This window comes from Barbus barbus (assembly GCF_936440315.1).
Source record: "Barbus barbus genome assembly, chromosome: 28".
NCBI lineage: Eukaryota > Metazoa > Chordata > Actinopteri > Cypriniformes > Cyprinidae > Barbus > Barbus barbus.
Window position 1 is genome coordinate 3,841,351 of NC_136756.1, and position 23,558 is coordinate 3,864,908.

At 41.0% G+C, this 23,558-nt stretch overlaps 1 protein-coding gene across 1 annotated transcript in view; it reads left to right on the plus strand.

The window, feature by feature from the left end:
• The window catches only part of LOC306848281 (serine/threonine-protein kinase WNK2-like), a 104,779-nt gene that overhangs the window by 11,992 nt on the left and 69,229 nt on the right, over window positions 1–23,558 (plus strand). Inside the window, exons 3-7 of the mRNA XM_079382736.1 lie at window positions 7,665–7,837; window positions 8,803–9,023; window positions 10,234–10,391; window positions 17,743–17,831; window positions 20,021–20,240. Of these exons, the coding sequence (XP_079238862.1) occupies window positions 7,665–7,837; window positions 8,803–9,023; window positions 10,234–10,391; window positions 17,743–17,831; window positions 20,021–20,240 (861 nt within the window). The remainder of the gene's footprint in view (window positions 1–7,664; window positions 7,838–8,802; window positions 9,024–10,233; window positions 10,392–17,742; window positions 17,832–20,020; window positions 20,241–23,558) is intronic.

The window sequence follows — 23,558 nt, forward strand, 5'->3', positions numbered from 1 at the left end:
CTTAAAGTGTTACCAATAAATGTTACTGTAATCTGTTACAGTTACTGAGAATAAATGTGTAATTAAATTACAGTTACTTATGAAAATGTTAATGATTACAAAGTGGGTTACATCTGAACGCTACTTGTCTTAATAGTTACATTTCTTGTTATGATTTTAAATCTGTATTTAACCTCAGGACGATTTTGTGGTGGCTGTGTTTTAAAATTGAATTATTATAACTTTAGTTCAAGAGATGAAGGATTTTGGAAGTTGGTTTGATTGCTTCTATTGCCCTTATTTGTAAGTTGCTTTGGATAAATTTAATACATTTAAATGTAGAAAAGTAATCAAAAAGTAATCAGATGAAATCAGTTACATTACTTTGTTAAAGTAATTGAAATAGTTACACTAATTACATTTTAAATAGGGTAATTTGTAATCTGTAACCTATTACATTTCCATAGTAGCCTTCCCAACACGTCTAAACCATTTATCTCTTCATCCATTTATGATTATGGTTTAAAGTTTAAAAACTTTTTTCAGAGTGCTGTTTGAAATAGTTAAAGGTTGTAAAAGGGTTTTGTAATTTTGTACATTATCAATTAGAATGTTGCTTTTGTTGACTAAAAATGTGTGGCATTGGAGAGTACAATATGAATGAAATATTGAATATTGAAAAAAAAAAAGAAAAAATAACACTGCTCATATCTATTGAATTCTTTTTTAAAGACTCTATGAAATTGGCCTGTGGTGCACATTGTAAAAATGAAAACCATTTTAATGATAAAAGTCTAATTGCTCAACAGAAAGTTTCCATATTCTATTCAGTGAAAAGCTGTAATAGATAAATTATAGAAAATTATAATAATTACATTTCACGTAAAAGAGCAAGTCGTCTTATTTTCAGTGAAATCTGTAAATCCCACAGCTCACATTTGTTTTTTTCATTTAAATAACTTCTTCCTCTTAGTTTTTTTCTTAACATTTATGTACATGAAGGTTTAAATGAATATTTATTGCGTTATTTTAGTGTTCTCTATTTGCGTGAAACACGTTTTGTACATTAGTATTTACATATGATCAATATCATGCATTTAAAAACATTAAAATCATTCAAATTAAAATCATTAAAATCTTCTCTGGGAAAAATATGATCTTTTGTGTTCCATATAGAATACAAGAAACGTCTCAGGTTACTTATGTAACCGTGGTTCCCTGAGAGGGAACGAGACACTGTGTCCTCTAGAGGTCACTATGGGGAACTCCATCTACGTGACCCGTGTCTGAAGCATATATACAAAAACACAAAATATTGGCCGGCGACAGCCTGTGACGTCACTCCCAGTGCGCCACAGTATAAAAGGGCGCCGGGAGAAAGCATCATCCACTTCTTCGTCTGAAGCTGCATCCGAAGCATGGCCTAAAGTCTAGAGGACGCAGTGTCTCGTTCCCTCTCAGGGAACCACGGTTACATAAGTAACCTGAGACGTTCCCTATCAAGGGAACTTCGAACTGCGTCCTCTAGAGGTCGCTATGGGGAACGATATACCCACACCGCCATGCTGAGGGAAGTGCATGCCATTCCAAAGGCGAGCACTCAGCATCAACTCTTATCAACGATAAAGGAGTTGTCCCTGGGATGAATTGACGGCTGTCAGTGACATTATCCCCTTCGGCCAAAGGCCTGAGTTTCATACCCCGGAACTTACCTGATAGAGGCCGGACCTCGTGGACCTAGGGTAAAACTCAAGGCTTGGAATCAGAAAGAAGGATTCCTTTAAGGGGATACGACCAAGCGCTTAGGATAGTAACTAAGCCTGGCCTGTCACCCAGGGGCTACTGCTTGCTCAAGAGCTCGCTGAAGGAACTGTATCAACAGATCCTTAGTAGTAGCCCCTGTACAAATAGTATCACTGGGGATACATAGGTAGAGTGGGGCCCAAGGAGACCGGGGCCTAACCGAATCAAAGAATGGGACGAAGCCTCAGCGCGTAACCCATACCATACAGGATTTTTAGAAAGGACCACAAAACACTCGGTGTGCGATCTTACCACAGCGTGGCTTTCAGAAAGTGCACAAAGACTAGCGTGCGCACTTACCATAACATGGATTTATAAACATCGTTCTTTTCATATGCTCTGGAGGGAGCAGCAAGCTCATAGATAACCCTCTATAGCGAGGGGAGCAGTGCTGGCTCGACCAACAAGGAGAGCTCGTGAGGGAGCAGCATGCTCAAAAGTAACCCTCTATAGCGAGGGGAGCAATGCCAGCTCTACCAAGACAGAGCTCCAGAGAGCGGAGAACTTAACTCTCAGTTCATGAGAGGATACTAGCACATACATGAGTAGAGTGTGGCCCAAGGAGACCGGGGCCTAACCAACTCAAAGAATGGGACGAAGCCTCAGCGCGTAACCCATACCATACAGGATTTTTAGAAAAGACCACAAGACACTCGGTGTGCGATCTTACCACAGCGTGGATTTCAGAAAGTGCACAGACTAGCGTGCGCACTTACCATAATCATGGATTTGAAAATTCTATTCTCCAAATGCTCTAGAGGGAGCAGCATGCTCATAAGTGACCCCCAAAATGAGGGGAGCGATGCTAGCTCTACCAAGGCATAGCTCTGAAGAGCGAAGAACTCAACCCTCAACGTAAGAGGGGACTCAGACGCTCGTAAGGGAGCGGCATGCTCATAAGTGATCCTCTATAGAGAGGAGAGAAATGCCAGCTCGACCCACAAGAAGAGCAGCATGCTCGTAGGTGACCCTCTATAATGAGGGGAAGCAATGCTAGTTCAACCAAGGCAGAGCTCTAGATAGCGGAGAACTCAACTCTCAGCATGAGAGGATACTCAGCACATACATAAGTAGAGTGGGGCGTAAGGTAAAAACCGAGGCCTAACCAACTCAAAGAATGGGATGAAGTCTCAGCGCGTAACCCATACCATACAGGATTTTAGAAAAGACCGCAAAACACTTGGTGTGCGATCTTACCACAGCGTGGTTTTTAGAAAAGTGCACAGAGACTAGCGTGCGCACTTACCAAATATGGATTTTAGAAACCGTATTGTCAGATGACAAGGAGGCCTAAAGAAAGGCCTGACGTGCTGAAATTTCTGAATAACGGAGCTCTGAGAGCGGAGACTCGACTCTCATAAGAGGGGAAACTCAGACGCTCAGCAGGGAGCGGCATGCTCATAGGCAACCCTCTAACGAGGGGAGCAATGCTAGCTCTACCAAAAACAGAGCTCTAGAGAGCGGAGAACTTAACTCTCAGTTCATGAGAGGATACTAGTACATACATGAGTAGAGTGGGGCCCAAGGTGAAAACCGGGGCCTAACCGACTCAAAGAATGGGACGAAGCCTCAGCGCGTAACCCATACCATACAGAATTTTTTGAAAAAGACCGCAAAACACTTGGTGTGCGATCTTACCACAGCGTGGCTTTCAGAAAGTGCCCAGAGACTAGCGTGCGCACTTACCATAATCATGGATTTGAAATTTCTATTCTCCAAATGCTCTAGCTTTAAATAACGCTACTCTCTATCAGATGCTCTCTGGAGGGAGCAGCATGCTCATAGTCAAAGTGACCCTCTAAGAGAGGGGAGCAATGCTATCTCGACCAGCAAAGAGAGCTCCTGAGGGAGCAGCATGCTCATAGGCGACCCTCTAAAATGAGGGGAGCAATGCTAGCTCTACCAAGACAGAGAGGATACTTAGCACATATATAAGTAGAGTGGAGAGCGGAGACTCGACTCTCATATGAGAGGAAACTCGGACGCTCAGCAGGGAGTGGCATGCTCATAGGCAACCCTCTGTGTGAGGGGAGCAGTGCCAGCTCGACCAATAGGGTAGAGCTCGGAGGGGTACAGTAGCAACCAGGATCAGGTTATTAAGTAACAAAGCTCTAGGAGCGGAAACTCTACTTACAGCAAAAGAGTTTCAAACACTCAGGAGGGAGCGGCATGCTCATAGATAACCCTCCACATTCTAGGCGAGGGGAGCAAAGCTAGCTCGACCTACAAACAGAGGGATACCTAACAACCCGAACAAGCTGCTGGAAATAGTATCAGGGTAATAGGTAGCTGAACAGAAGGCAACAAGGGGTCAGGGAAACTGCTACTTAAAACCCTAATAAGGGTGAGCAGTTCTAACCTAAACCTCTATGCACCTATCATGGCCTCGTTTGAAGAACAAAAGGGCCAGACTAGAAAATGCTGCTCCTCAGAGCCAAAGCATTGTAATAAAGTTGCTCAGCACTACACCTGATACCAGCCTGTAGTACTGGTTTATTTTAGGTTAGTTCGAATGGTATAACACACACATACCAGCGAATCTGATAAAATTGGATCGTACTCACCCATCCATGGATCCTGCGCAGAAGAACGGTCCAGTGTAGGGGCTGAATAAGAGCGCAGGAGGAAACTGCTACTTAAAACCCTAATAGATGTACAGGCCCCCTGAGGGAAGGAGAGATGTTCAACTCTACCCTGGCCTGGGCGAGAGCATCGCAACGCCTCATCCGGACCACCTCCCTCAGGTCTTGCTACCTCTCTTTGACCCGCGCCACCCTGAAGCCCTACCCGCAGGCGGGGAAGGGCGCGAGTCGCGACACTAGCCTTCTGTGCCCATTTCTGATCCTCAGATTGGGATGGGCCAGGACCCCTGCGCTGTTTGAGCTCAGACCTGGACCTTCTCATTTAAATGAAGGTTTAAAAAGCCGCTGAACGCGCCTTCGCCTCCCTAAACCTTTCAACCACCGACTCGACGGAGGTACCAAAAAGTACGGAAGGCGAAACCGGAGCACTGAGAAGAAAGTCCCTCTCTCTCTTCTCAATATCTGCCAGGTTCACCCACAGATGTCGCTCCGTTACCACCATGGCCGCCATAGAACTGCCCATAGCAGAGGCGGCCTGCTTAATGGCTCAAAGAGCTAAATCAGTGGTGTGGCACAGCTCAGCAACCTTGTCAGGTAAAAAAAAAAAAAAAAAACTTTTTTTTTGTTTTGTTTTTACAAACCCTGACTTTTATCCAGGTCTTTCAACAGATCAGCCTGATATGCCTAAAACACTGCCATAGTGTGTAATGAGGCGACAGCCTGACCTGCTGCTGCGTATGTATCACATTCCAGCGTTTTTCTTTTTCTCAGATAACGTCAGCGAAATCATTGTCATCCAACAGCTCTCCTTCGCTCGCGGCAGACGAGCGCGAGAAGGAAAATCCCTTCTATAACTCATTGGCGAGAACCACCTGCAAACCCCATGAGCTCATTTTCCTCCGTGCTTCAGCAGCGGAGGGTCCTGAACCGCGGGAAGCAGACTGCTGCCCCTCTTTCCTCGAAAAGAGAGACAGACGACAGCGGAGCTTTTAGAAAAACGCTTGCAGTACATGCAGCGCGCAAACCAAAGACGCAAAGATCATGTGAGTCATCAAGCATCCGATAACGTGGACACGGATGCACACATCTCTCAAACGCCTTGCTAGTGCTCGCCATTACAAAAGTAAAGCATACTTACCTCGTAAGATGCACGCTTCAAACAAAACAGTCATTGAAGACAAAGAAGAGGATGATGCTTCCTCCCGGCGCCCTTTTATACTGTGGCGCACTGGGAGTGACGTCATAGGCTGTCGCCGGCCAATATTTGGTGTTTTTGTATATATGCTTCAGACACGGGTCACGTAGATGGAGTTCCCCATAGCGACCTCTAGAGGACGCAGTTCGAAGTTCCCTTGATAGGGAAGTCAGGTTTGGCAGTGAACTGCCCCTTTAAGAGCATCTGGCGCTGACAAAACAGCAGCAGATCATGGTGACCATCTAAAGCCTATTCACTTTAGTGTATAAATTAAACAGCCCTTCAGTGCGTCCCAGTTCAGTACTTCCTGTTTGGAAATAATAAGAGTACTATTGATTAATCTGCTTTTATAAATGTAACCATTTATTGTTTTCTAATATTGATGCTGCAGACTCCATAAGTGTGGTAAAATCAGCATAAGGCACGGCCTCTCATAGCTTATGCTATAATCTAGAGTTGAGTGTCCTTCTGTCAGTCCTGACTAAACAAAGGCCGTCTCACTGTGTGTGTGAGTGCAGTTATTTATTCATGAAGTGTGAACACACACTATCACAGCAGTTTTTGTGACGTAGCGTTTGGGGAAAGGAAACATGCGCAGCTTTCCTCTGTGCTCAACTGTGAGTATGTCTGCACATATTATAGCTTTATCAATAAAGGTCTTCTGGGTCTGTGTGTGCGCTAATAGAGCTGTGCAGGGCTGGAACAGAAGCGTATTGATTCATTCCTTTGAGTTTAACAGCCCATATTTAGAGCTGTCCGTCTAACACTGAATCACGCGGTTGAGGAACAGCAGGGTGTGGGACAGTGGGGTTTAGTTGATGCCTTTATTTGTGCTTCTACACCCATTTTAAAAGTGTAATCATAAAATTAAATAAAATAAATAAAGCTTCCTGAAGAAACAGCATATTCTTTGAAGTGGTGATTTTCAGCAGCATTGATGTGTTTGTAGAGTATGAGAGAAGCAGTGGGTAAACCTGTTGCTCACAATCCCCTAGCCCTGAGTCATGTGTTGTGTTGCTTTATGCCTCTAATGCTCACCCAGACTGCACTTATTTAATGAAAAATACAGTAATATTGGGAAGTATTTAAAATAACTGTTTTCTGTTATAAATATAAGGATCATGTGACGCTGAAGACTGGAGTAATGATGCTGAAAATTCAGCTTTGATCATTTTACAAAATTCTGACATAGAAAGCAGTATGGTCACACTTTATATTAGGGTATTCATATATATATATATAAAAAAAATACAATTTAAAAAAGAAATAAGAAATGCATTTAATGTAAATACAATGTATCTCACTTTCAACTCACTAATATTTCACTGTTACGGTTTTTACTGTGTTTTTGATCAAATAAATGCAGCCTTGGTGAACACACTTTTATCAACATTAATTCCAAACGTTTAACTGGAAGTGTGCTTTGAAAACAGTGTGATTTAGCAGGATGTTTGAAAGATGCATTGTCAGAGCTGCACTGTGAGCATGAGGTGATGCAGATGGAGCAGAGGTGGAGCATGCAGGGAAAGACACTGAAGCAACCGCTGCATAATGCATGAGACTGCTGGAGCTGCAAAAGCCTCTCACTACACACAAATATATTTCCTTGTGCACATTCATCAGGCCTAAAAAAAAAATCACCTTTAAAGTTGTTCAAATGAAGTTCTTAGCAATGAAGTTTTGATATATTTACAGTAGGAAATTTACTAAATATCTTCATGGAACATGATCTTAATATCCTAATGATTTTTGTCATAAAAGAAAAATTGATAATTTTGACTCATACAGTGTTGGCTATTGCTACAAATATACCTGTGCTACTGATGACTGCTTTTGTGCTGCAGAGTCACAAATCTCACTGCAAGATGGTGGAGGTATATCTCTCTCTCGCTTGAAGAAAAGATAGATTCAATATAGAAGATATTTCTGAATTCAATTTCTCATGAGGTCTTTCTGTCTGTTCCTCACCGAGCTGATTTATTCGCTGTGATTAATATCAAGCTCATAGTGATCCTGAAGAAAGGATTTTCCAGTGCTTTGATTTGAGTTTATGAATCTGGGTCTGTCAGATTAATTGTTTTAATTGGTTGTGTCGTGTGTTTCAGGACCGCAAGCTGACGAAGGTGGAGAGGCAGCGCTTTAAAGAGGAGGCTGAGATGTTGAAGGGTCTCCAGCATCCAAACATCGTGCGCTTCTATGATTTCTGGGAGTCGCCGCTGAAGGGGAAGAAGTGCATCGTGCTGGTCACAGAGCTCATGACATCAGGCACGCTCAAAACGTGAGGACCGCTCTGCTGAACGTCTCAGACGAACACGGACCATGCTTGATGTGATTAGAGTCAGAGTCTGAGCTGCAGTCCAGTGTAATCCAGGAGAGGAGTAGTTCAGAGTGTGGTGCCTTTTATATAATCATGATAGGGAGATGTCATTGTGTAGGCATTTATGAAACAAAAACTATGAAATAGAAGCGTAAAAATGGTCAAGACTCAGACGACTTACAACTTACAAGCTGTTTTCTTTCCACGGATGTGATGCCTACTTCCATTTAAAGGGACAGTAGTCAGAATAACAGGGTGGTAATAACCTGAGGACACATTAAATACCTTTATTGTAATTGAAAATTAAATTGAATAATTAATGAAATCTGTATTTAGAGAGACTGATTACTTATATACTCAACAGTGTGAAACATGGAGAAAAGAAATCATCACTATCAAATTGAAAAATTGTGATTTTGGTGGTTTAAAATGTTGTAAAATATAAATTGACAAAGACAGTTTTAAAATATATTGTTCAGCATTTCAGGGCAGTAAGATCATGATCTCTACTGCTACACAAAAGGCACCACATATAAGGAATGACCTGCAGTTTAGTTAAAGACACTTCATATAATGTGGGTCTGTAGTTTTTATGAAATGCTATATTTTAAGTCTTCTAAAGTCATGTGACCGTTCTGTAGTTTAGAGGCATTGGGATGAGTCTGATATGAATGTACTGTTTGGCATGAATTCATCATACGAGAAAACAGTTTCAAAATGCATGATGGAGAAAGAGAGACTTTTACTGGATAATATCACATGTCTTCAGAAGAAGTGTGATATAGTGTATGAACCGTACTGACTACTGTTATGGTAATTTCATGCTTCCTTTATGGTGCTCTTTTCCTAGAGAGAGAGTTCTTGAGTCACCACTGCTGCAGTTGACGTTAATGCAAAATACAAGTAAAGCTAATGGTTTTCTCCAGGTATCTGAAGCGCTTCAAGGTGATGAAACCCAAAGTGTTGCGCAGCTGGTGTCGTCAGATCCTCAAAGGCCTGCACTTCCTTCACACACGCACTCCTCCCATCATCCACCGGGACCTGAAGTGTGACAATATATTCATCACGGGGCCCACGGGCAGCGTGAAGATCGGAGACCTGGGTCTGGCCACGCTCAAGAGAACCTCCTTCGCCAAGAGTGTGATCGGTGAGACAGCGCTCCGGTCATATCCAGCTGCTCTCTCCATTAACTACCAGTCAAACACTTTTGAACAGTCAGGTTTTTTATGTTTTTTAAAGAATTCTCTTCTGCTCGCCAATCCTGCATTTGATCCAAAATACAGCAAAAGCTGCAATATTGTGAAATATTTTTACTATTTAATATAACCGTTTTCTATGTGAATATCTGTTAAACTGTAATTTATTTCTGTGATCTGCAGCTGTATTTTCAGCATCATTTCTCCAGTCTTCAGTGTCACATGATCTTCAGAAATCATTCTAATATACTGATTTACTGCTCAACAAACATTTCTGATTATTATTATTATCACTATTTAAAACAGTTGAGTAATTTTATTTTTTACGTGATTCTTTAATGAATAGAAAGATCCAAAAATCAGCATTTATCTGAAATAAAAAGCTTTTGTAACATTATACACTATTCCATTAACTATACTAGCTTGGAGTCAGAATAATGTTTTTTTTTGGAAATAAATTATATAAATTAATACTTTTATTTAGCAAGGATGCTTTAAATTGATCAAAAGTGATGATAAATACATTTATAATGTTACAAAATATTTCTATTTCAGATAAATGCTATTCTTCTGAACTTTCTATTCATCAAAGAAATCTGAACAAATTCTATTTAGCTGTCTTCAACATAATAATAATAATAAATGTTCTTGAGCAGCAAATCAGAATGATTTCTGAAGGATCATGTGACTGGAGTAATGATGCTAAAAATTCAGCTTTGAAATCACAGGAATAAATTAAATATTCAAATAGAAAACAGTTTCAAAATGTTACTGTTTTTGCTGTACTTTGAATCAAATAAATGGCTTGGTGAACAGAAGAGACTTCTTTAAAAAACATAAAAAATTTTGTGTTCAAAAACCTTTGACTGGTAGTGTACAATGTTCCTTTATTAATTTATTCTGGTTCATTTGACTTTCAGATACCAACGAGTGTGTTGCTCATTTTACCATGTTCAAACCCATTTCACAGATTTCCTCCAATATCAGTGCAGATGCAAAAAACATCTTTAGATTCCTAGACCGCCTTCAACATTTTGTCATTCATTTAATTACAGAAGTGAGCTGCAGCTACATTGAGCCCCATTAAAGCAGATTGTGTGTTTGTCTGTGGGTCAGAGCATCTTGGCGTGCTGTCATTATTTTGTGTGATCGTATCCTCAGGGACGCCGGAGTTCATGGCTCCAGAGATGTACGAGGAGCACTACGATGAGTCCGTGGACGTCTACGCGTTTGGCATGTGCATGCTGGAGATGGCCACGTCTGAGTACCCATATTCAGAGTGCCAGAACGCTGCTCAGATCTATCGCAAAGTCACCAGCGTAAGTCACACTGCTCTTGAGCCCTTTCTTACTGCAGTGATCGTCTCATTTCAGGAAGACTGCTGTGATTGTATGACTGATTTGATCTTTGAGACTCATGTTATTACACAGGCTGTTTATGGCTGCTGCTAAAATCCGCCTCAGCGTGTTTCTGCACGTTCATGAAGCACAAACAAGGAAATTCAAAGCATAAAAAGTCAGAATATTACTCTCTGAATTGGAATCTCTCCACAAACATGACTTTTTGCATGGAAAAGACTCACATTCAGCTCTGACTTCAGTCTGATAGGAAACACACACATTACACCATCACATCAGTTCACCACGAGTAAAATCAACTTTTTTGTTTAATGTTCTTTCTTTAATAATAAAGAAATAGTTCATCTAAAAATGCAATTGTGCTGAAAGCGTGCTCATCCTCAGTTCCTCTGAGATGTAGAGGAGTTTGTTTCTTCATCAGGTTTGTAGAAATGTGTCTCTGCATCAGTGTCTCAGCAATGGATGCTCTGCAGTGAATGGGTGCCGTCAGAATGAAAGTCCAAACAGCTGATAAAAACATCACAATAATCCACACCACTCCAGTCCATCAGATAACATCTGGAGAAGACAAAAGCTGAAACAAACCCATCAAGACACACTTTTTCTTATAGAGACATCAGTGTTATTGGTATCAGTGAATGGGTGCCGTCAGAGACCAAACAGCTGATAAAAACATCTCAATAGTCCAAAAGGACATTTTCAGCAGATTTTTTGGATGTACTGTTCTTCTAAATTACAAAGTAAGGAGGTGATATGTTTTCCAAATTCCATTTTTACAGAGCAGTGTAGAGCAGACATCAGTTACGTCACTTGCAGCTGTCTGTGGATTGTGGTGGCAGAAAAACACTGGTAACAAGTGGAGGGAGACCAGTAAAATTTGTGGAATAAGAAAAACAAATTGTGTTCAGATGTGAGAATTGGAATGCAAACAATTTTTATGGAATACTGTCGTCAATAATTTGAAGCTTTAACAGACAGACTGGATGAAAAATGCTATGATTACTCTACTTTTAAAGCATAAATTTGATTTAAACTATAGGTCTTTGTCATAATATTCATATACGCTGTTCATAGGGGACGTATTGTATTAGCCCTACATTTACAGCAGGAAATACTATTTAAACTTATTACCATTAACATTTTACATAACATTTACCTATTTTATCTCACAATTCTGACTTTTTTTTCTCGCAAATGCAAGTTTATATCTCCTAGTTCGGACTTTATAACTCGATTTAACTCCACAATAGCGAGTTTGTCAATTCTGAGGAAAAAAAGCCAGAAGTCATGATTCTGAGCCGAGGGGAAAAGAGAGAATGACAAGTTGTTTTTCCTTATCAGAATTGTGAGATATATTCTTGGAATTGCAAGGATACAGTCAGAATTTTGAAATATAAACTCAAATTTGTCGTTTTCATTCTTTTATTCCATGGCTCTCATAGACTGCTACTTAAAAACTGTCATTTTCTGCCCACAAAAAAAACTCATCGCTGTTTGCAAACACTGAATTGGTCGATAGCAGTGGTTCCAGTGCCCACAACAATATTCAAAGACACTTTTTACAGAAATTGGTAATTAAATAATTAAGTATTTTAAAAATAATAATAATTAAAAAAATAAAATAAAAATGAAAATAATTAAATTATAGTATTACAAAAGTTTGACACTGAATTAAATTCTAGGGAGTGAAATAAATATATTTGTTCTTTCTTTTCTTTTTTTATTGTTAAGCTTGATTGGTTTTATTTTAATGCTTGTTGTCTTGGGGCCATCTGGTTGAGAATCATTGACTTTTCAGATAATCAGTCATTAACTTATATATTCTGTGTGTGATTTATTTTGAAGTATTAAAGTGTTGGCTTAATAGCTATAGAGCCAGGCCTAATGAAATGGTGTGTGTGTGTGTGTGTGTGTGTGTAGATGGGTATTGATTTGAGTAGCTAACCTGATCACTGTCTCTGTTTCTCTCCGAGTGAAGATCGTCTCGGTTACATAGGTAACCCTCGTTCCCTGAAGGAGGGAACAGAGATGTACATCGGACTGACCGACGAATAGGAATCTCGCTAGAGAGGCCAATCTGCTTTGAGTGTAACAATGCATATTGGCATGCAATCATATGCAGCAGCAGCTCACCTCGCAGCGTGGGTATATAATGAGCAGCAGGTGCGTTGCATCTTCAGGTTTTCGCTGAGGAGCCGAACAGGTAAGGCGGCAGCATCAGCGGGGGCCAGCGACTGTGGCGACGGGACGTACGTGTCCGTTCCCTCCTTCAGGGAACGAGGGTTACTTATGTAACCGAGACGTTCCCATTCAGTCGGTCACGTTCTACGTACGTCGGACTGACCGACGAATAGGAATCCCTACCAAAGCGCCACAGGAGCTGCCCCCTTCCAGCGCTCTGTAGCAAGCCTCCTGTACCCCTTTGCTTAAGGACGGTGGGACAGGGCAAACACAGAGAGTGTCGATCACTGCTGTTCACCAAAACCCATTCAGTGAGACTATTGGATAACACTGGGAATGCGTACCCTTTCCTTGGAAAGGACTGCTGCGGAACCACATCCTTCCCCGAAGGAGTTATGTGGAGAAGTACATATGGACTAACCCTGTAGGGTTGTACTGCATATGGAAGTACTGGGGTGACTCCAACCCGACGAGAGGTGGGTTCTCCCAGAGGGAAAGACACGGGCTTCGTTTAGGAGCAACTCGTGGAATAACACATATGGGATCCCCGTAGGGTCATTTTGTTGAGATATATAGTTGAGTATCATCAGCATAACAATGAAAGCTAATCCCGTATTTTCTAATAATATTACCAAGGGGCAACATGTATATTGAAAATAGAAGAGGACCTAGGACTGATCCTTGTGGTACTCCATACTTTACTTGTGATAATTGTGATGACTCTCCATTTAAATGAACACAGTGGTAGCGATTGGACAGGTATGATTTAAACCACCTTAAAGCCTGCCCTTGAATACCAATATGGTTTTGTAGTCGATCTATGAGTATATCATGGTCTATAGTGTCGAACGCAGCACTAAGGTCAAGTAATACTAGCAATGAGATGCAGCCTTGGTCTGAAGCAAGAAGTCATTTGTAATTTTAACAAGTGCAGTTTCTGTACTATGGTGAGGCCTGAAACCTGACTGAAATTCTTCATAGAGATCATTTTTTTGCAAGAAGGAGCACAATTGAGCAGACACAACTTTTTAAATTTTTTTTGACATAAACGGAAATGGGTCTGTAATTTGCCAGTTCATTAGAATTCAGTTGTGGTTTCTTAATAAGAGGCTTAATAACCGCCAGCTTGAATGGTTTTGGGACGTGACCTAAAGTTAACGATGAGTTAATAATATTGAGAAGCGGTTCTTCTGCTACAGGTAACAACTCTTTCAGTAGTTTAGTGGGTATAGGATCTAATAAACACGTTGTTGGTTTAGATGCACTAATAAGTTTATTTAGCTCTTCCTGTCCTATAGTTGTAAAGCACTGCAGTTTTTCTTTGGGTGCGATGAATGAAGCTGAAATACTCAAGATTACGAGTTTCTTTCTTGAGAGAATGGGTATAACTGTTGTACCATGGCGCAGTACGGTTTTCTCTAACCTTTTTCAATTTTAGGGGGGCAACAGCTTCTAATGTATTAGAGAATATAGTGCCCATGTTGCTAGTTATTTTTTCTAGTTCATGTGTATTTATGGGTACACAGAGCAGTTGAGATAAATCAGGCAGGTTATTTGTGAATCTGTCTTTGGTGGCTGGAACAATAGTTCTGCCCGGACAATAATGCGGAGCCATATAATTAATATCAGTAATACGCAGCATGCACGATACAAGGAAATGATCAGTAACATCATCACTTTGAGGTACGATATCTATATCGGTAAGATCAATTCCATGCGATATAATTAAATCTAGCGTATGATTAAAACGATGAGTGGGCCCAGTGACGTTTTGCTTGACTCCAAAACTGTTTATTAGGTCAGTAAACGCAAGTCCTAGCACATCATTTGTATTATCAACGTGAATGTTAAAATCTCCGACAATTAGCAGTTTATCAACACTAACCAATAGATCTGAGAGGAAATCTGCAAATTCTTTTAGGAAATCTGTATATGGCCCTGGCGGTCTATACACCGTAGCCAGAGCAAGAGATAAGAGAGATTTCTTTTGCATATCTAACAGTGTGACATTAAGCAGAAGTATTTCGAATGAGTTAAACCTCCTGTATCCTGTTTTCTGAGTAACATTGAGAATATCACTATATATTGTTGCCACACCGCCGCCACGACCAGTCTGACGGGGCTCATGTTTATAACAGTAGCTTGGTGGAGTAGACTCATTTAGACCAAAATATTCATTTGGTTTCAGCCAGGTTTCAGTCAGGCAGAGTACATCAAAATTATTATCTGTGATCATTTCATTTACAATCACTGCTTTGGGTGCGAGTGATCTAATATTTTGGAGTCCAAGCTTCAAAAATTGTTTTTGTTCATTTATTTTGTGTTTTTCTGGTTTAATCACGATCAGATTTTTTCTAGATCCTGCATTAAATTTATATTTTGACCTTGCTATTCAGGGAACAGACACAGTCTGTATAGATTGGACAACGCGGGTACTTCTATCATTTAAGTGGGTAGAACAAAAGTCATTTGAGAATTGTCTTACTAGTCAAATGGAGCGTAGCGTTCCGGTGATGTTGTCTGACAGGAGTTCCGCTCTGACTCTGCTGGGGTGCAGGCCATCAGCACGGAAAAGCCTAGGAAAAGTCTAAATAGCGGCAGCATGAACTTTGAGGGTGGAGGGAGACAGCCTACGCTCCAACCCTTGCTGCAAGAAATGACACCGATCGAACATCTTCGGGGGTCTTCTCTGCGAGAAGAACACCACTCGACAAACAGGTTCCACTTCAAGGCGTAAGCACGTCTCGTAGACAGTGCACGTGCCGAAGCGATGGTGTTAAGTACCTCAGGGGGTAAGTCACCTAGAACCTAGTTTCCAGAGGTCTGGACGCGGGTGCCAAAGTGTGCCCCGTCTCTGAGAAAGAAGATCCTTCTTCAGAGGAATTCACCAGGGAGGGGCTGTCGCGAGGAGCGTGAGTTCCGGGAACCAGGTCCAGCTGTGCACCAGTGCATCTGTACCGAGTGTTCCCCCGGACAGGGAGTAGAACAACTGGCAGTGAGAGGTTTCCGGCGAGGCAAACAGGTCTACCTGAGCTTCGCCGTACTCTCCCCAAATCAGCTGGACCACCTGGGGGTGGAGTCGCCACTCTCCCGGCAGCGCAGCTTGTGAGAGCTTGTCGGCCACACGGTTGAGCACACCAGGGACATGAATGGCGCGAAGCGACCTCAGATGCTTCTGACTCCAAAGGAGGAGATGGCGGGTGAGTTGCAACATGCGACAGAAGCGGAGACCCCCTTGACTGTTGATGTACGCCATGGTCGCAGTATTGTCCGTACGGACCAGCACATGCTTGCCCCGTAACGGCCCTTTCAGGCAGCCCAGGGCAAGGCGTACTGCTAGCAACTCGAGGCAGTTGACGTGCCAATGCAGTTGGGGGCCCGTGCATACTCCTGACACTGCATGCCCGCTGTACGTGGTCCCCCAGCCGGTGGCAGAGGCATCTGTGAAGACCACCGCATGCCGGGACACCTGCTCTAGGGGCACTCTTGCCCGAAGAAACAAGGGGTCTGACCATGGGCTGAAGGTTTGGCGGCATTCCGGAGTGATTGCCACGTTGCCACGCCCATCTCGGAACTCGGCCGTGAAGCCAGTGCTGATGCGGTCTCATATGAAGCAAACCGAGCGGGGTTACTGCCGCTGCGGCTGCCATATTAATGAATGAATGAATGAATGAATGAATGATGCATTTATTTAGCGCATTTTTGTGTATTGCCGTACACCCAAAGCGCTTTACAATCATGTGGGGGTCTCTCCTCAACCACCACCAGTGTGCAGCATCCACTTGGATGATGAGACGGCAGCCACAGCACAACGGCGCCAGTGCGCTCACCACACACCAGCTACAGGTGGAGAGGAGAGTGTGATAGAGCCAATCAAATGGATGGGGATTACTAGGAGGCCATGATTGATAAGGGCCAGTGGAGGGAATTTGGCCAGGACACCGGGGCCCCATATGCCCCAGGAGCCTCTGAAAAAGTTTCAGTGGGACCGCTGTCCTGCCCCTGAATGTATTCAGGCAGTTCAGTACCGACTGAGCACGTTCCTCTGTGAGGCGTGCTGACTGTTAGAACGAATCCAACTCCATACCAAGAAAAGAGATCCTCTGCACTGGGCGAGTTTGCTCTTTTCCCAGTTGACCTGAAGGCCCAACTGGCTGAGGTGACTGAGCACCAAATCCCTGTGTTCGCATAACTGCTTCCGAGACTAAGCAAGAATGAGCCAGTCGTCGAGATAGTTGAGGATGCGAACGCCCTGTTCTCTCATGGGAACAAGGGCTCCCTCCACGACTTTCATGAAGACGCGGGGAGACAGGGCCAGCCCGAAGGGCAGGAACTTGTACTGATATGCTCGACCCTCGAGCGCACAGAAACGGCCTGTGTCGAGGAAGAATCGAGACATGAAAGTACGCGTCCTTCAGGTCGATTGCTGCGAACCAATCTCGGGGACGGATGCACTCAAAAATGCGTTTTTGGTAGCTTGTGAAGGCTCCGATTCAAAACTCGCAGGTCCAAGATCGGTCGTAACCCACCGCTTTTCTTGGGCACAATGAAGTAAGGGCTGTAAAACCCTGACCTCATATTGGCTGGAGGGACCGGCTCTATCGCGTCCTTCGCCAGTAGGTTATATTTCACCCCAAAATCGAAATATTTCGATTTCTTGTTTTGCTTTTGACATTGACAATTATAAAGGCTCACTCCAAAAATAAAGAAATCAGTCATTTATAAATTTCTGTTTTCCTGCAGAGCACAAAAGAATATTTTCCGTACCATAATATATTATATAATAATGACCAAAAACATAAATAAATAGCACCATTAAAAACATGTGCATTACATTCTGAAGTTGTGTGACAGTCTGACTGAAATTTGATTTATCCGTTGAAAATCAGTGAACTGTTAACATGAGAAGTCATCAAGTCAGTAAATTGGAAACTGATTTGTGAGCAAATTTAGTCAGATTTTTTGACGCAGAGCTCTGTTTGCAGCAGGTTTTGAGCCACAGCTCACTGGATGACCAGTGAATAACCACATCAGTTTTTGGTCTGTTATTCACAGATAGATGCAAATGAGCAAAATGTGCTGGTTCTCTACAGTTACCGCTGCTTAATCTCTCTCTCTCTCTCTTTCTCAGGGGGTGAAGCCTGCCAGTTATAATAAAGTGATGGATCCTGAGGTCAAAGAGATCATCGGCGAGTGTATTTGTCAGAATAAGGAGGAGCGGTGAGTACTGACAGACAGCCCAGAACACTACAGTAACTACAGACCGAGACAAGCTCAAGCTCACGAGTACAGTCTACAGAGACAACATCTCCACATGAGACATGAAGTTCTTCATGTGAAGATTGATTTCAGCTCAGTAGTTCAACATGCACAAAGCAGTACTCTTAAGAATGAAAATAAACACACACACACACACACACACACACAGACACACACACAAACAAACAAACACTGACACACACACACAAACAAACACTGACACTGACACACACACACACACACACACACACACATGTTGGTTTTTGTGGTTTATGGGGACTCTCCATAGGCGTAATGGTTTTTATACTGAACAAACTGTGTGTGCTATTGCCCTACACCAACCCTACACCTAAACTTAGCCTCACAGGAGACTTTGTGCATTTTTAGATAAAACAAAAACACCATTTAGTATGTTTTTTAAGCCTTTTGAATTACGGGGACATAGGCAGTGTCCTCATAAACCACCTTCATATTGTAATACCTCTGTCATACCCATGTCATTATACAAATTTGTGTCCTCATAAACCACATCAACATGCACACACACACTCATACACACACACTGAAGTGCTTATAATGTTTAAATGCTGATGCTTTCTGTTGTTGAATGAAGTGCATTTAAAATTCATATCGATGGCAGTGCATTATGGGTTTGTCTTCTCTGCACATGCATACATGTGATTTTGCTTTAGAGTTTGGCCAGAGAAGAGTTTTTGTTGTTGGTAGAGTTGTGTTGGTAAATGATGAATTTGAACAAACAATAGAAAGAGTGTTTGTTAGACACAGTCAGTCCTTGTTCTTGCTGGATCACAGGTGATCTAGGTGACAGCACAGTATTCCAGATAAATGACTACAAGTCCAGTGCATTAGTAGAGAGTGTATGAAGTGATGAAGTTATGAAGTGTATGAAGTGAAGGAGATAGAGTCGCAAGTGGTGGGAACCATTACTAAAGAATTTTAAATACAAAATTAAAAACTAAAAACAATGTCTGTCCACTAAAGAACTTCATGTTTGTTTTAATTAAATAATATTTACAGAGAATTTAAGAAATAGTAGAATTTTGTCTATAATTAATATAATAAAATAATTTTGTCAGTTATACAAGGCATATGCTTTACTGTATGTTAACTATGAAAGGAACAGAATAACATTTTAAAATGGGATTTTCATATAGTTCAGACAAATTTCCAGATTAATTCCCACCCATATTTGGTTTTATCTGAATGCAGACACAAATAATTTTGCCATTGAATCAGATACTGATCATGACTTTGCTGCATTTAAGTGTCGACTGCATTCATCAAATTCAGCTGTTCAACCCCGTTATCAAACTTATCGTAAAAGAAAAAATAAGCACTTACTTTATGGGGATAAACATTTGTCTGTAAATACAGAAGATTTATTCCCAAAGTGACTGCTAAACATATGAATCTGCAACTCTATTGCTTATTCTGCCTGTTGTAATTCTGTGCATTTATATTTCACATGTGATCATTTCATGTTTATTTCTGCAAAATAAATCACACAAGTGTTTGAAAGGGTTTTAAAAGATTTAAATCGTAATTGCACACATCCCAAATGCTGTTAATATGGTTTCAAATTGCAAACAGAAGCTAAATACTCTCATATAAAGCACAGTAGTTTGACTAAGGTTGGTGTTCAGCTTTTCCTGAAGGATACGTGCCTATGACCATTTGTGACCTGTGTTGGCAAAATGAGTCACAATGAGCAAAAAAAAAAAAAAGGGTCATTTTTAATTTCATATTCTCCATTAAAAGACCTTCAATCAAACGTAATCAGATGTAAAATGACTGAGCTACACCCGATTGAAGTAGAAAAGATAGTTACAAATAAAGATGTATTGTTGTACAATGTATTGTTGGCTATTGCTACAAATATACCTGTGCTACTGATGACTGCTTTTGTGCTCCAGGCTCACATTTGGATTGCTAGAAGAGGGCTTAATGAACCCATTTTCGTGAAAAAAAAACCCAAATTCGACCAAAATCAAAATTTTTCACTTTTTTGGCCTGTAGCTCAAAATTAGCCCGCGCGCATTCACACTCATTCTGCCAGCACGGCTCACAATAACTAAAGAAGAATACAGTTTATTTGAAGTTTGTGCCCTCTTACGATGCTCTTCCCACAGTTACTCCATCAAGGACCTGCTCAATCATGCGTTCTTCGCGGAAGACACCGGTGTGAGGGTGGAGCTGGCGGAAGAGGACGACGGCCTGAAGACCTCCATCGCCCTGAAGTTGTGGGTGGAGGATCCTCGTCGCCTGAAGGGCAAGTACAGAGACGGAGGAGCCATCGAGTTCAGCTTCGACCTGGAGAAGGAGATCCCTGAAGCCGTGGCGCAGGAGATGGTGCGTGTTTGAGCCATCTGACCGCCACTGATGTACACCAAGCAGTGCCTGCAAAAACAGCAAAGAGAACTAATTAGCCTTTTTAACAAAAATCTGAAATTACGTCAGCGCAGGGTAAAGTCAGTTCCGTTACAGGTCTGCGCCTATTATATTAGTATGCCCTTTTCTCAAATAATGCTTCTTACCTTGTGTAAGAAGTTGTTGTTATATAGTCTACAAAGAAATAACATTTTACTTCATTGTAACTTATATGGCTGCTCAGACCGCTTACTCGTGAGATAATACGCTCAACATAGCGCCGCATGGTTTGCATTCTCCATCTCTGGCAAAGTCCTTTTATATATATAGTCTTTGATCTGCGGTACATTTGCATTAACTCAATTTACTCAAATCACCACATCATGCTAAATTACTTCAAAATGACAACATTTATGTCCAGATGCACATATTTTCCAAGAATACATTAAACAATTCTCCAGTCCAGTTGAAGCATATTAAACTCAACACAACAATGTAATCTGATACAATAGAAATAAAGTCATGAATCCGAGTCATCTCTTGCTTAATATGTATTTCCCAGGACACATTATACAACGTACATTTACGCCATCACGCTAATAATGCAAAGGAGAGCAAATACAATATTACTTTAATAATAATAATAATAATAGCCGAAAACAAAATTCACGTGGACAGTCATAATGCACAGCCAGCACCAAATGGACAGAATGACAAAACTAACGGAATTATAACTGCCACCATTTAGAATTAAACATTTGTGATGACCCAAGCTCACGCAAAAAGCTTTGTGAAATGTTTGCGCTTTGTAGACAAAAGTACCGGCAGTTCAAGCATTTTCATAATATCTCATTTGTAAAAAAAAGACTTTGATTCTCGAAATCATTCTTGTTAAGTCACCGAAAAAACTTTGATCCTGCAAGCGCCAACCCAGAAGCCAGAAACACAGAAGTGTGAAAAGGCTAATTGCATTTGTCAGAGACGAGATCTGACAGGTAGCAAGTGTGGATAATAGTGGTTATAACAGGTTCACATGTGGCTCGTTCAGTCAGGATTTCCAGAACTCTTCAGTTTAAAAATAACCTTTTAAACAAAGTAAATGAGATTTATCTGTTAAGACCACAAAAACAAGCAGTGTTTCAATGGCCTGTGAAATCTGATGTTGTCTTCCTGTTTCACTGGTATGTTATCTACGAACACTGATCTACAGATATTTCCCGTCTCTGTTGTGAAAGCTCTTTAATGGAATAATCTTCTGGCCAACATTGAATTATTCTGTTAGAGAGGTGGACGTTATATTCCATTAACAAGCGCCTCTCATAACCTCTGACCGTGAGGACATCTTCCATTTCCCATTTCATTCAGCCACTGCTTTAACCACTCTTGAGTCCTGTGTTTTTAGTCGCACTTGTTGAGACTTCATGAAAACCACCCTCGTTTTCTCAGGAACTCTGCATCACCTGCTTCAGTTCTTGCCAAACCGGTTTTGAGGTTTTAGTACAGGACACACAGGCAGTCAGAGCCGCTTGAGCTCATTATATATATTCAAACATGCGCTTAAGTACAGTATGTGACCTCCTGGACCCGGTTCGGATTGGAAAATCCTTTTGCTGTAATCACATGTTATGTAATCTGAGCATTGTAATGTGTGGGAACGTTTGCTAAAGGGAAAATGAGTCGGCAGCTGCTATTTATACTGATCGCTGCACCTTGTTTCACCCGGTTCGTTCACTAGACAGATATTGATCTTTCCATTTTGCCATTTTACACCAAATCCTTCATGGATGAATCTCACAAAAGCACAACATTATTGTTGGCACTTTTTTTTTAATGACAATTAAGAAAATCTCCCCCACAATTCTCTGTAACGTGAGAAGATTTGCAGTGTGTTGTGCATCCAGTTTAAAAAAAATATTTTTTTGGTTGTATTATTTTATTTTAATACACAATGTAGTGCAGTGAGACTTGCCAGAATTTAATATTTTATATACTGTATACTATTGTAATATAATATACAGTGGCATGCGAAAGTTTGGGAACCCCTTGCAGAATCTGTGAAAATGTGGATAATTTTACCAAAATAAGAGAGATCATACAAAATGCATGTTATTTTTTATTTAGTACTGTCCTGAGTAAGATATTTTCCATAAAAGATGTTTACATATAGTCCACAAGACAAAAAAATAGCTGAAATTATTAAAATAACCACATTCAAAAGTTTGGGAACCCTTGGTTCTTAATACTGTGTGTGGTTACCTGGATGATCTACAACTGTTTTTTTGTTTTGTGATGGTTGTTCATGAGTCCCTTGTTTGTTCTGAACAGTTCAACTGAGCACTGTTCTTCAGATAAATCCTCCAGGTCCTGCAGAATCTTCAGTTTTCCAGCATCTTTTGCATATTTTAACCCTTTCCAGCAGTAACTGTATGATTTTGAGATCCACCTTTTCACGCTGAGGATGATTGAGGGACTCAAACACAACAATTAAAAAAGGTTCAAACATTCACTGATGCTCCAGAAGGAAACACGATGCATTAAGAGCTGGGGGTGAAAACTTTTGAACAGGATGATGTCGTCCAAATTTTTCTTATTTTGTTGAAATATCATATTTTTCCATTTAGTACTGCCCTTCTGACGCGACAGAAGATACTTGCATGTTTCCTGGAAGACAAATGAAGTACAATTTACCTTGATCTTCAAATTCAAAAAGTTTTCACCCCCGGCTCTTAATGCATCGTGTTTCCTTCAGGGTTCCCAAACTTTTGAATGTGGTTATTTTAATAATTTCAGCAATTTTTTTGTCTTGTGGACTATATGTAAACATCTTTTATGGAAATATCTTACTCAGGACAGCACTAAATAAAAAATAACATGCATTTTGTATGATCTCTCTTATTTTGGTAAAATTATCCACATTTTCACAGATTCTGCAAGGGGTTCCCAAACTTTCGATCCCCACTGTAATATAATGTTTATATTTCTAGGTAGGTTTATTTGCCTTTTTCCTAAATTAGAGACCGCAACAACAATTGCTCTTGGTCTCATTAGTCATATTTGGCTGAATCTTTCTTCTGAATTAGGGATGGTAAGATTCACAGATTGGCATCTGTGCTTCAACATAAAAATGAATGACGCGATGCATTGATTTAAAAAAGTGTGCATCGTATACAATTTGGCATTTGTGTCGCGATGCATCGTTTCTAACATATTTGCTTCTGTAAAAAACGATTTATTTAAATGTAATTATTAGTAGATGTGCCATACTTTTTTTATTTAGAGAGTGACCAATATTTTATGTAG